Source organism: Numida meleagris, chromosome 6 (genome assembly GCF_002078875.1).
Source record: "Numida meleagris isolate 19003 breed g44 Domestic line chromosome 6, NumMel1.0, whole genome shotgun sequence".
Classification (NCBI taxonomy): Eukaryota; Metazoa; Chordata; class Aves; order Galliformes; family Numididae; genus Numida; species Numida meleagris.
In genome coordinates this window covers 6,418,090-6,431,690 of record NC_034414.1, presented here as the reverse complement: position 1 = coordinate 6,431,690, position 13,601 = coordinate 6,418,090, and the positions used below count along the sequence as shown (strand labels likewise).

General features: G+C 43.9%; 2 protein-coding genes across 3 annotated transcripts in view; one reads left to right on the top strand and one right to left on the bottom strand.

Annotated features, from left to right (window-relative positions):
• Positions 1–6,865, bottom strand: part of HIPK3 (homeodomain interacting protein kinase 3) — a 92,588-nt gene extending 85,723 nt beyond the window's left edge. For both annotated transcript variants that reach the window (XM_021401669.1, XM_021401675.1), the window contains exon 1: positions 6,735–6,865. The gene's annotated coding sequence lies outside the window, so the exon portion shown is untranslated. The remainder of the gene's footprint in view (positions 1–6,734) is intronic.
• Positions 7,576–13,601, top strand: part of CSTF3 (cleavage stimulation factor subunit 3) — a 46,101-nt gene continuing 40,075 nt past the window's right edge. Inside the window, exon 1 of the mRNA XM_021401676.1 lies at positions 7,576–7,804. Within this exon, the coding sequence (XP_021257351.1) occupies positions 7,775–7,804 (30 nt within the window). The 5' untranslated portion in view covers positions 7,576–7,774. The remainder of the gene's footprint in view (positions 7,805–13,601) is intronic.

The following is a 13,601-nucleotide window of genomic DNA, read 5'->3' as shown; positions in this document are numbered from 1 at the left end:
ACTCTCCAGAAGTAATTGATAACACGTACCATAATCAGGGAGCAATTTTCCCCCCAGGAATTGTCCCCAGACAGTCTCTGGAAAATTACTGCTTGGAACAAGAGCAGCAAATATGTAAATATGGCTTCTGTTGGACATTTCTTTTTCCACCTCATTGCCCTCAGTATGCTAATAAAATGAAATGACTTTTCCTAGAGTACACGCTCACCCATTCATTATTTAAAAACTGTCAAAGTAAAGGAAAAAAAAGAAAAAGAAAAACACACAAATATAACATGAAATGAACCATAATGAAAGATTTGTTCCAAGTACAATCAATACGTAATTAGAGCTGCAGAGAAGAGGCAATACTTCTTACACTGTTGATTAGAAGGAATATTTTTCTTACATTTATGTTGAGACATGCCCTTTATCTAAGATTTCATGCTACGTTAATTTAGAAAGAAAAGCCACAAAACAAATTCTCCTTTAGCATGTGGTGCCTGAGTCGCAATGTTGTTATGAGGTTCAAAAGCAGTAACTTCACTGCTAACTGCAAGGTTAGTAATCAAGCAAATTTAAAAGTACTTCCTTCCCTTTGTGTACCTACTAATCTGCTAAAAAACTGTGCATACTTAATACCTGAAATCACCTGTTTTACTAGAGAACACAGCTCTGATAACATGAAGCCCGGCTTCTTATGAAAAAATCCCTGGCACTGCCAGCTTACATTAAGTGCAAATTTAACTGTCTGCTTGTGTGATCTAATCACCATGGTACCCAAATGCTTTATAGATAACTACAAAAACATAAGCCTTAATTCAAAGAACATGTGATCTGCCAAGGTAAATTTACACAGGGATGAACTCAAAGAGAGCTGTAATTCCAAGTGCAGCATGCAGGTCTAAACCCGGGCTGGGTAAGATCACCTGTACGAGGGAATTTGCACAGAAGTCAGAAAGGTTTGTAATTTCTTCAAAATAGCCTTTGATAATGATGAACTCTGATGGTAGCTGCATTAAGAGACATATCTTAAGGCAGGTACAACAGTCCCAGAAGGTTGGGAAGATGGACTGAGGCAAGGAATGCTTCGTGGATCAAGTTGTCCAGCCTACAAACCAAGTGTGGAGACAGGCGGTGACTGCTATGCTAGCACCTGGGGCTACTGTAGTTAAGATTTGTTAATCGAGCCTGCCTAAAATAAGGAGATTCAAATAACCCAAGAATTTGGTTTTTCTTACATTTCTTCTACGTTTCTGAGGGTTTGTGACATACTTGGTTCACAAAATCAACTTTCATTTTGTAATACAAGATAACAAACTTAGAAGAAAGATTGATTGATTCTTAATGTAAACCCTGGTTTCCTGGAGCTGAGCTTTCAAGTAAAACATCACATACTATAGTTGCATAGCAACCTCCCTGCCCCCAGCATAGGTGGACCGGTTGGCCAGTTCCACCTTTCCTGTTTCTCCAGGCTGCACAAACACAGCACTTGTCTAGGTAGGATTTACGTGAGCATTGCAAGCTTCTCGCTTGTGGACAGTTCGTACTTCAGCAAATGAGGGTTCTAACCAAACCAGCCTGAGATGGAAACCTGTGTTGTTCTGTGCTGATGTATTTCAACATACAGAATCATAGAATAAAAGAGTTGGGAGGGGCCCTTGAAGGCCATAGGCCATCTAGCCCAACTCCCTGCAGCGAACAGGGACACCCACAGCTCAGAGCCCCATCCAGCCTGACCTTGAATGTCTCCAGGGATGGGGCATCCACCACCTCTCCAGGCAACCCGTGCCAGTGCCTCACCACCCTTATTGTAAAAAACTTCTTCCTTAAATCTGTCTAAGTCTCCCCTCTTCTAGTTTGAAACCATTTCCTCTTGTCCTGATACAGCAAACCTGGCTGAAGAGTCTGTCCCCTTCCTTCTTACAGCCCCCGTTAGCTACTGAAAGGCCACTCTCAGGGCTCCCCAGAGCCTTCTCTCCTCCAGGCTGAACAACCCCATTTATGACAATGAATAGCATATAACGTCTTATAAAAATACACCCAGTCAGTTCTTATTTGCATTTAATCACTACCATTTTTAAGGCACTCCAGCAATTCCAGTGATCACAATTAACAATCAACTTAGTATCACTGATTGTATATCAGAAATAATTATTGCAATCCACACTGTGTTCTTAAAAGACTTTGCAACCAGCATAAACATACACCAGAAAACAACTGCAGCTGAATGTGGGTGAAAGCATGCGACACCAATTACAGGTAAGAACGTTCTGCCTCACCTCACTTCGTTCTCCTCTTAATTTATTGGATGACAACTACCACTGGAAAGTCCCTCCTTTGATTTCTAATCATCCTTTGATGCCTGGATTTTCCTTCCGTGTGTTTCTGCTTCCAACTCCGATTATTGCTTTGGGCACAAGCTGGATGCCCACCACTCCCTCCAGTACGGCAACTCTGGAAGCCCTTAAAATGAGCCAAGCAGCAGCGCGGCGCTCGGCTGCCACCGTGCGGGAACACGGCAGCGCCCGGCTCCCCCCGCTGCAGCACTATCGTCACTGCCCAAACTTCCAGCACCGAAACACAGCTGGAAACAGAGAAGAGATCCAGCTCCAGGTTTCAGTTCACCCCGGTATATTTCCCAAAAAATCCACCAGGCGATGTAAATCCCTGGTGATGAATACCCATGCTGACCCACAACAGCAAGCAGTGGTACAGAAAGAGAGCAAGACCTGGAAAAGATCACTAGGAAAAAAAAAAACAAGACCTAGTAAAAAACTTGCTCAACATATATGGGGATTATTCATATTTAGCTTGGAAGGCTGAAAAGCTGCTTACGAAATGAAGTAGGCAATATTGTGTTAAATAACACTAAATGATGGGCAATTCGAGCAAATGAATTCATGCTGGGAAACTGGAATTCAATCCATCATTTTAACATCTTATTAGACTACTCAAGTGCATTACTACAACTATGCAGTTTGCGATGACTATTTTGTACTATGCACCCTAATCATTCACTTATCATGTTTGTTTCCTGCTTATTACTAAATTCCTAAATTGGTTTCTCTCCCTTAAATTAATTTTAAAATCTGACAAATTTCTCTCAAATTTCTCAAATTTCTACCCAGAAGAAACTTCAATTGCGTTTCACCTACATCATTTACCACCGCATGTCATCGATTCTCTCCTTTTTAATTTCACAGCAGTCTGTGAACGTGAAGTCTGACCCGCTGGCTAACAGGAAGCACGCAGTCCCACAAGGTGACACAAGCCATGTTTCCAGGCCTGTCATCCAGACACTTATAATGACACTTGACCCCTCGCTGGGCACTTCCCTCATGGTAAACCTCTAGCTGGAGGAGAAGCACCAGCACCTCCGAGTGGCAGCAGGAACAGCACACACACACTGTATGCTCACCGCAGTTTCCTCACAAAGACAGACTACAGTAACTTAAGGGAAAAGCTCAGAACAGAAGGCGTGAACTGGAGAAAAGGAAGAACTAGAAAGAAGCAAGACGCCTCTTCCCCAACTACTAATGGTAAAAGATGACTATGATCTCTGGCAATGCAGAAGCAGCAACAGATCCCACACCTTTTCAACTTAGGCATCTTTACTTTATTCCAAACTGAACTATGCCTGTACTGGACTGTGTCTAATGTAACGGACACACAGATCACTAATCCAGCCTCCTAGTCAAGCACCTTCATCTCATATTTGCAGCAAATGAAGCATCGTGGCTCTCTGTAGCGCTGCATTGAACCTGACACAGAGATCAGGGAGAGAAAATTACCAGAAATTTCATAGAATGTTACTCAGGCTACAGATAGGATGTCACAGCTCCTACCAGTGACATACTGACACAAATGGTTTCATACACTGACATTCCTGATGGCTGAAAGGCCCTTCTAGGTCCATTTTCAGCTGAGCGCTGTTACACTCTCATCACAGCCCATACCCCCATAGTTGTTTCCTTCTCTCCTCACTACCAACTCCAGCAGCACCAGTGCAGAGTGCAAGAAAACTAACCTAGCAAAGCTTCTTAGCTTGGGTTCTACTTCCTTATTTTTGCAGTTGATGCTACCAATTAGAGGGACACACCTCACCCTACAACAGTGGATGTCAACAGGGAGCAAAACCAGTTCAACAGAAACACAAATTTCTTAATTACAGCCTATGGAAATAGACGTTTAAACTACCATGACTATGAAAGCCAAGGGACAGATTATATGCTCGACAGAAGCACTCACTTCCTGCAGAACTCTCAGTTGAGCAGCAAGTTTGGGTCTCTCAGTTTCCAGGTGAACAAGCCTTCACCCTACCCATGCTGAAATCCATCCTGGAGAACGGGTGATGGAACCTACAGCCTTCAGTGATAGGACTGATGGAGTAGCAAGGTCAATCCCCTCTGCACTCAGGTAGCTTAAGATGGAGCACCAATACTCAAAGTAATGGGGCAGTTCAAGTTGAAGAGCTGTTAACATTCTCTCTATATTTGAGCGGACAATTTTACTCACCACGAATCCTATTGAAAAACCTTTCTGAACAATGTTTCCAATGGTTACAGAGTTCTGCTAAAAGGGTTACACAAAACCTGGGATTTCATAATTAGTAATACATGATAAATTGCTGAGGCAGCCAGTATCACCTGGAAGACATGTATGGCAGCTATTGGATAACCACTGACTGAACTCTGTGAAAGCAGCCTCCTTTCAGATTTGCTCCACTTGATGGTTGGTGAACTTTACAAAGTTCAACATCCATTTGTTTTAAGATCTGATTTTCTTCTAGTTGTTTTTTTCAAGTGACACACAATTTGTATTTATTTTTTCTCTAGCAAAAACATTTAAGTACCACTGAATTGCTCTATGAATAGCAGAAGTCTTCAATTCTTGTTCAGTTTCAGATTGTTTTCAATTTCTGATGCATAATTTCAGCAAGTCTCTTACTGAGCACAACAGTTTACGCACAGCCTGCCATTCAGCTTCTCATCAATTACTGAATTAAGCATGAATCAGAAAGCACCATACATGTTAGCAACACCATGCTGCTTTCATACCACAAACCATATGAAGATTACAGTGTAGCATTTTCAAGCAGACAGGTCTGTAATCACATCTTCACTGATCCAGTTACCTTGCTTGGACTAGAAGCTCTGAGCTACTTAGTCCACTTGAAGTGACGCAGCTTCAGAACAAACGGAAGGAACGCTCACTTTCTAAAACAACATTTGAGCAATGCAGAAGGAATTAGCAATGAAGCAGTTGCAGTAAGCTTAGCTGCTGCATCCCCATTACTTGCTCACATACCATCAGCAAGCAGGCTCCAAATGAACCAGTCAAATGGCTCGACTACCGTAACACACTACTGTACTCAAGACAGTAGACTTTTGCACGAGACCCTAATTGAAGTCACAGTGAGAAAGAACATAAGCCATTGCTCTTCTGTCTCAACCCCTTATCTAAGATCATGAAACATTTCGAAGTTACTCTGAAATACAACTTGCCATTTACAGGTGGTTTTTGCAAGTGGTATTGCCTCTTGACTGACTCATATGAGAACACAAGCATCTTGATTAACACCCATGTGTGAAAAGCTTCACATTTAACAGCAAACCAAGGCAAGCTACCAGGGCTGAAGTGATAAGGAACAAGATATCAACAAGAACCTACAAATTAATTTTCTTTCTGTAAGTTAGCGCTTCTTTCAATTTTCTCCACCTAATACATCAGTGTTGAAAACACATTACAGCTGCAGTTCACGCAAGCCATCACACAACACTTGACAAAAATACAGCAAGCAGTAGATGTATTTACAGCAGCTGGACTTTGCCCAAGGCCTATTCTGTGCACGGAATTACAGAAATGAAGAGCAAAACCAGGTGAAGAGCCAGCATATTATTTATTTATTTGGGGGAATGTGGAGACGCACTGTAGGAAGTATGGGAGTGAAACTCATGATAACATCGTTCATTTCCCTTTCTAATAATTTGTTCTAGGAGGTGAGCAAGAAGGCACTGGTGATGTCATCATTCAAAAGCACCTTAATCATTTCAAGAAACTGAACAAAACAGTCCCTCAAAAAAAAAAAGTAGCAGATGAAATAGAAATATGTATCTCTTAAAAAACTACAAAGACGTAGCTCAGAACTTCACCAAGGCCACCGAGTCACTTGATATCCTGCATGCCTAGAAATAATATACTAGGTAATGAGCAGTTTCACCATGATTGCTTTAAGTAATCCCTTATATGGAACTGCTTCCCAGATGGGAAATGGAACAACATGACACAGATGAATCAGAAATGCAGGATTTTTTCTGAATGAAATAATATCTCCAACACCTTCAAAATGCAGTCTGTTGTGGAATGGAAGAGCCAATAAAAAACAAGTTAGCCCGGTATCACAAAGTCATCATTCTTTAAGAAACCTGAGAACATAGCTCACCTATCAAAGCAGATTGATAAGCATATTTCTATTTCACCTCTGGCAAGCAAAATAAAAATACGCAAAACTGAGAAGAAAAAACGTTACAGATGGGTCAAATACATGCTTACCATTCAATCTGCATACTTTTATTTTAGGTCATGCACAAGAAAAGGTGATGACTGTTCTCATATTTCCTTTTTCCACATGGCTGCAGTTTATCAAGGGGACTTATGAAAGAAGCAGAAAGGAAAACAGAATGGTAACATCAAGTTGTTTTAAGTATTTCTACGTAAACACAACTGTATGATAGGAGTTTAAGAACACTTACGCTGCTGTTGTGAAGGCAGCGAAGTCAGCTTTCACCTCGGTATCTGCCAAGTCTCCTTCAATGGGTTTGTTTCCTACAGCAGCCTATTTCTCAGCAACGGCCGTTTCACAGCCCTTCTCTCACAGACAGAGTGGTGGTTACTTTGTGAATAGAATTAAGCCGCGTTAGGGGGAGCTGCCTCTTGTGTCCTTGAGGTGCTTTGAGATGATGACCTCCCAGCCTGTCCCTTGAACTCGCCTCCTCGGTTAACGAGAGCTCTCGTGCAGTGGAAGCGATGGGCCTGCTGCTAGCAGACATCGCTGGCGCTACCTCACGGAGGGCAGGGTGACAGGTGGCTGCAAACAGCTAACAGTTCAAACGGCAACGTTTCGCCAACGGAACAACACGCGACGAGACCCCGAACTAAAGGCCTCCGAGCCATCCCAGCTCCTGCCCACTGTCCATCGGGGTCTGGACAATGAGCGCTCTGCCAGGAAACGGGGAGCGAGCGGTGAGAGAAAAGGCCCACGCTGAGGCCGCTACAGGCGCCATAAGCGCGTCAGCCGCAGCCCCGCGGCCCAGCTGAGCCGCTCTTCGGGGAGCGCCCTGCTCACAGCTCCGGGACATCCCAGCTCCGGGACATACCCCTGCCCCCACGCGGCGGGACTGCGGGACTACGTGCCCCACGGCGCCGGGGAGCAGCCGCGGGGACCGCGCCGCAGCCCGGCCCGACCGCCGCCTCAGGCTCCTTCTGGCGCCGGGCGCCGCGCGCCGCCGTGACGCACTTATGCTCCGCGTGACGCACTTCCGCTCCGCGCGCCCGCTCGCCCCGCCCCGGCCGTTCCCGGCGTGCCCCGCGCCGCTCCTCCCACCGCCCCCGCGGAAAGCCGGGCCGGAGGCGCCGCGCTGCCATTTTGTCGGTAGCGCTGCTGCAGCTGCGGGCCGCGGCGCTTGGCGTGGCTGAGGAGCTGCCCGCGGCGGTGGCGGAGGCTTGGGGCGTTTTTGTAAAAAGGGTTTTAATTCGTCGGGGGCCGCGTGCCCCAGCCCTGTTTTAATCCGCCATGTCCAGCGAAGGAGGTACCGGCGAGCAGGTGAGCGGGAGTAGAGGAAGCCCGCAGGCCGCTCCTTCAGGAAACGTGGGGGCTGGGAGGGGCCGCGCGCGGGGTACGGGGTATGGGGTTCGGGGTACGGGGCTGGCCCCAGGGCGTCCCTGGGCTCGGGCCGGGGGGCGGGAGAGGGGCCCGTTTCTCAACCGCTCCCCTCAGCGGCGTGGCCGGAGGGCGGCTCCCTGCCCCCCACAGCCGCCCTGCAGCGCGGCGGTTCGCCGGCCGAGCCCGCGGGGGGAAGGGCTGCGGGGTGTCTGCCCGGCCTTCCCGCCCTGCCCAGCCGGCTCTGCCTCAGGGCGAGCGGGAGGCGCAGCGCTGGGGCTCTCTCTCCCCCGGTCTCGTTCATTCGTGTTTCAGCTGCGAGGTTGTGGGCTCTTCAGCGCTGCCGTTTTCTTCCAGAACCATTTAAACGTCTTCAAATTAGAAGCTGTAAAAATGTGTTTATCTAGTAAAGGAGCCTTTTTTGGTGGGGTGTGATGTTTTTTCTCTGAGGTGGGAATAATTCTTTAGTTGGTTTTGGCTTGGGTTTCTTAATAGGCTAAAACACACAATTTCTTACTTTTTAGGTAGACGCAGTCAACATTCTCTGTCAGATATCTAAATCTAGTGTTACTGTGAACTATTTTCTGCTTACAAATAGGATTTCTCTGAACGGGTCTTTTAGCTGTTAGGATTATGTCTGAAATGTGCGTTAGTTGGGGCGGTGGGACGTGGATGGAGGTTCCCACCTGACAGGGAAGTGGTTGATACGCTCTGAAGTTCCTACATAGCCCACAAAAATGCTTACATTTTAGCTGCTGACTTAGTACTTCTTTCAGAAGGTTTTCTTATAGAATAATGTCTCTTTTCAAAATAGGTTTGTGTGTGGGCCTGCGTGGTGAAAGGGTGGTGTGTAAACTCTTCATAAGATCCAGCGCTTCTGGAGGGAAGTGTTGAGAATGTAAAATAGTTGGTTTCTCTCTCATTAGGAAACTGTGCTATAAATTAGTGGCCTGTATGCTCAGAGCTGCTCAGGTCAGTAAATATGCTTGTATGTTTAGGGAGAGGTCCTGCAGAAAGGTTTGCTTCAGCACGGGGAGAATATTTTACAATAAAATATCATGTGTAATGAATTTCACGTTTAAGCTGCCTGCTGCAGTGAGTGGTTTTGTGTTTTTTTAATTCACAATGACAGATAATTGTATAATTAAAACTTCATTAAAGCATAAAACTTTTTTGCTTAAAAAGCGAGTCAGTGTTGCCTTAAGGCTTTTCTTTTTTTTGTGAGGAAAGACTTAAAGATGGAATGACCGTGTGTACTGAAGTAAACGGTATTATGGGAAGTATTGTTAAGCATAGTAATGCGGTGCCATATCATGAGGGGCCTTAGCATTCAAAAAATGGCAAATTATTTGCGGCACGCTTGAGGCATGAAGTTCAATAGATGGCTTGTATTTTTTATGCATATTAACTTTCATTCTTGATTGGGTTTTTCGATTACTATTTTCACATTGGGTGCAGTTCAAATAAATAAAGCTTTACAGGTTCAGCTGAATCTATATGTAACATGCACTTCATGAAGGCCTCTGTATTCTGTTCTTCCAGAGCTTCTCAGACCTTGTTACAGTCAGCTCCTTCCATCAGTTTATTTGAGTTTCAGGAAGTTGTCCTCTGCAATGTTATTTTTCTTACCCTAGCAGACTTCAGTTTCTTACTCCTAATGTTAAAAATAAGGTTATAATTTTATATTGATGTTTTGAGCAATAGTACCAAGAAGACTCCCTGTTCCAGGTTAACAACCGTCTGGTTGTGTTTTAGGGCAGGTGTTTCTGAAGTAAATGTTTATCTAACTGTGGTCTTTATGCAGTTATCTGTTGGCAGTGCTTCTGTTGGAAAAGAACAACAGAGTGCTGTGACTGGGACAGCTGTGCCTTGCTCTCTTTCCCTCGGTTGCAGCTGATACATATCACAACCCAGTGCTGTCTGGAGGTCTCTCTGACCTTAAGTGCACGACATTTGTATGGCTTTAAATGTACCATTCTATGAGAAGCTCAAGTTAGAGGTTGGTGTGCATCTGGTGTTCTTCTTTAGGGCTTTCTCTGTTGCCTCTATGACCAAGTTCTGGGTTTTTGAGTGTCATTATTATTGGCAGTTGTTTACTTAAAAACTGGTATAAGGGGTAACTGTACAGTTAATTTTCATCCGTATTGTGCACTGGATTGCATGTTAGTTGCATGGGAACTGCTGAGTCAGGGCCTGAAGCACTGATTGAGCACCTGGAGGAAAGACCCGGTCAGCCCTGGGAGCACAGGTGAAGGCAATTCACCTGTGTGATGGGAAGGAGGAGCCAGGCTCCACCCCTCTTAGGCCTCATTCAAGGGCTGACTGCCACTGAGGAAGGATCTCTTTCTGGAGATCTCTCCTTGGTGGAAGCTTTTCCCTGCAAACCCAGGATCTTCTGATAGGGGTCTGATCCTTTCCTTTGTAGCACTTTGCTATTGTGCCGGTCCTTCCACCTCTTTTGTAACACCTTTTCCATTGTGTTGGTCCTTCCAATTGCTACATTGGTATATGATGCAAATGTAAAATAACTGTTAGCGCTCTCACTGACACAGGGGTGTCTGCATCTTGCTTCCCAGGCCTTAGGTTTGGAGAAGATTTCCAAAAGGAGCCAAGTGAAAGACAGATGGCTATGCTGTCTCTTGCAAACACGAAGTTACGGTTGTGCAGGAAGGAAGAATGGAGTGTAGAGTGTTGGGTGTAGATATTGTAATGTTAAAGGCCCAGCTGGTGTTTGAGAGACTTTATTACACCAGGTGTGGTGCGGCTGAAACATGTTTTCACTGCCTTCAGGCTGAACTAAGGCACTGTTAGGCAATGCCTAAGCTGTGAAATGGAGGTTGTCTACTTGCATTGCTAGCCTAGAACAGAAGGGAAGAAGTAGGGGGTGGAATGGGGAATGTGGTGCAGCCACCACCATTGCCTGAACTACCTTTGGAGTCAGAATAGTTTCAATTTTAGCACTGATTGTTGTGTTGGACCCAAACTAATTTCCACAGAAACAGATGGTGTTGTCAGGACTTAAAATCTGTTAGGTCTCTGCTAAACTCCTGGCAAGGTCTACACGATCTTTATCCAGACAGAATTTCTAGGATTGGTTTCTAGAGCACCAAACATTTATATTGCAGAAATTCACATTTTGTAGACTGAAAAGCTGTTACTGTTTGCCACAAAATTCCCTCATTTTACTTGACCAGCTGTTTTCAGTCTCTTCATCTGTCGGGGTTGAAGAGAGTATGCTCTTACAACTATGTATTACTTCACGTTTTTCTGGACCATACTGCATCAAGCTTCATTTTGCAAGATCATTGCTTCCTGCACTCCCAAACGAGGCCTAAATTCTCTTCTTGCCTCTTCCTGCTGTGGCAGAATACATTCCCTTATCCATTTAATAAATACAAAGTTGCCAAACATCAACTTTATCCAAAGACTTGATGCAATATTGGTTTTACCCTGCCTTAGATTAACCTTCGAAGGCTAGAAACATGCAGTTAAGGCTTCCTGTAGCTGCGTGAGAGATGTGCCTCAGTCTGTGAAGCAGGTTACTTTTTATAAATCTGCTCCAAGACAGAACTACGGAAAAGAAATGCCAGTGTTGTCCCTGTGACAGTGGGAAAGACCTCTAAAGCAGTCTGTTCTGGCCTCTTCTTGGCATTTGCTGTCCTTTTCTACTCCTGTCTCTCATTCATACCTCGTGTCTGTTTGGTACAGTGCACAATACAAGGTTTGGAAATCTAAGTGCGGTTGTAAATGGTACGATAGTTAACATTTTAACAAGGTATATCATTGGTGAGCACGATACTGAAAGCAAAAGTTTTTGCAGGATGGTGTGGGTTGAACATCTCACGAGGAGTCATTTAGGGAAAAAAAATCAACCCCCTCTATGAGCGTGTTATTTTATATGGTACATAACTGGGTTTACTGTTACTGTTTACAGTTACTGTAGGAACTGCTTGTAAATAGAAGGAAAACAAGGATTGATGGAGGGAGACTTTGGACTCAGTTATGTGGATTTTTTCAGATATACAAAGAAGAAATTAAAGTGGAAAATATGTCTAAAAGCAGACATTTGGGAAATAGTCTCAGGAGGGAAGAATACTAATTCTTCTTAATCCAAAGCTCTGATTTGTACAGAGATATAAAACAGCCCAGGTTATGTTCGTGGGGGGTTTACCTGTAAAAGTATGCTTTTAAAAATTATTTATGATTAATTTGTTGAGTTATATTTGCTAAAAGTGACCCACTGTTAAAGGGCAAAAATTCTTTCAAAATTGCATTCGTGGTTGAATTTACATAGGAGTAAAAAAAAGACAAACCTTCAAAAATAGATTGAAGTCTTGTCTACGGGAAATACTCTGCTTTTTTTGTTTTGTTGAACTTAGGAAAGGCAGTCTGGTTGGTGTGCTTACACACAGTGATCTGAAATGTAGCATGGTTCTAGAGTAACTGTCCGGCTGGGTACTTAATCTGGACTGAGTGGCTGTCTGTGGTGTAACTCGTGTACTGAAGAACTAGGTGTGGAACTGGAGATAATTAACAACTTGCTCCGTGCACGTAGAACTGCAACTCAACTTTGAGGAACGAACTTAGGCTAGCCAAACTGTAAATGAACCAAACTGAAAAACCAGCAATGCTTGCTAAGTTGCGTGTTAATGCATTTGAAGTTGTATTTGTCAGCTCTGTTACTGGCTGGGCTATGCCAAACCACAGCAAATAGCCAAAGCTTCCAACAGTGAGCATAAAACTCCTTCCAGATCTTAATTTACTTGACTGATACAGCTGTTAGAATTGCTTTCTTTTTGTGCACAGCAGCCTGTATGTCTTGTTTGGAGAAAGTCTCATTGCATAAAATCAGTGGTAGTCTTGAAAACATCTTCAACAGGCCACTTCACAGGTGAAATGAACAGTTGAAATAAATCTCCCTTTTGGTGCACAATGTCCCTTTGTGGAGTCAGGGTGCTTTAAGCAGTTGGATGTGTTGTGTTGCATGAATGTTGTAAAAATGTATTGGTCTAGATACTGTGCAATGCACTTGGGAGTCACAAGAGTTTGTTCTCAGAGGCCTGGGTAAAGTCTTAACTGTTGCCTTAGTAGTAAGGTATAAATCAGAGTTTTCATTGAAGAGGTTGAGCAAGTTCATTGTATTTCTTGTGTTCTTGCTCTGTGACATGTTTTATCAATTCAGAGGTGGCTTTTCTCCAGTTGACTCATTTTGCTGGTCTTAATATCTGTGAAACTAAGAATCCATTGCCATTTATTTGTGTACAAATAATAAAAGCTGTGAAGCAGACTGTATGTTGTGAATACAAATACAGGCATAGAACTTTGAGTGCTAAAATAATCCAGTGACCTTCAGAGGATTGTTTGTGGGATAGGAGCCCAATTACACGGGAGGTTTGCTGCATGTACTTATCTAAAGGAAAAAAAGTACTTTTCCAGTTTGTATGCAGCAACTCTTGGTGACATTTCTTCTAGATGTTAAAAAAAGTGTTAAAAGCTAGGATCAAATTGGGTTTCATAGTAGTTCAAGATGATCTACATTGGAACTCAAGTCCTATCTTTTTCTGAATCTTGTATTATGCATCATATTTGACTCTCATACCAGACAGCTGAGCCAATCAGAAAGTTAATTGCTTTCCTAACAGGTTGTTTTTGTCTGTGTGTTTGTGTGTGCTGATATAGCTCCCTGAACTGACTTGTTACAGAATGAGGCAACTCAGTGCGTGTCGTAACCAGAGGAGGG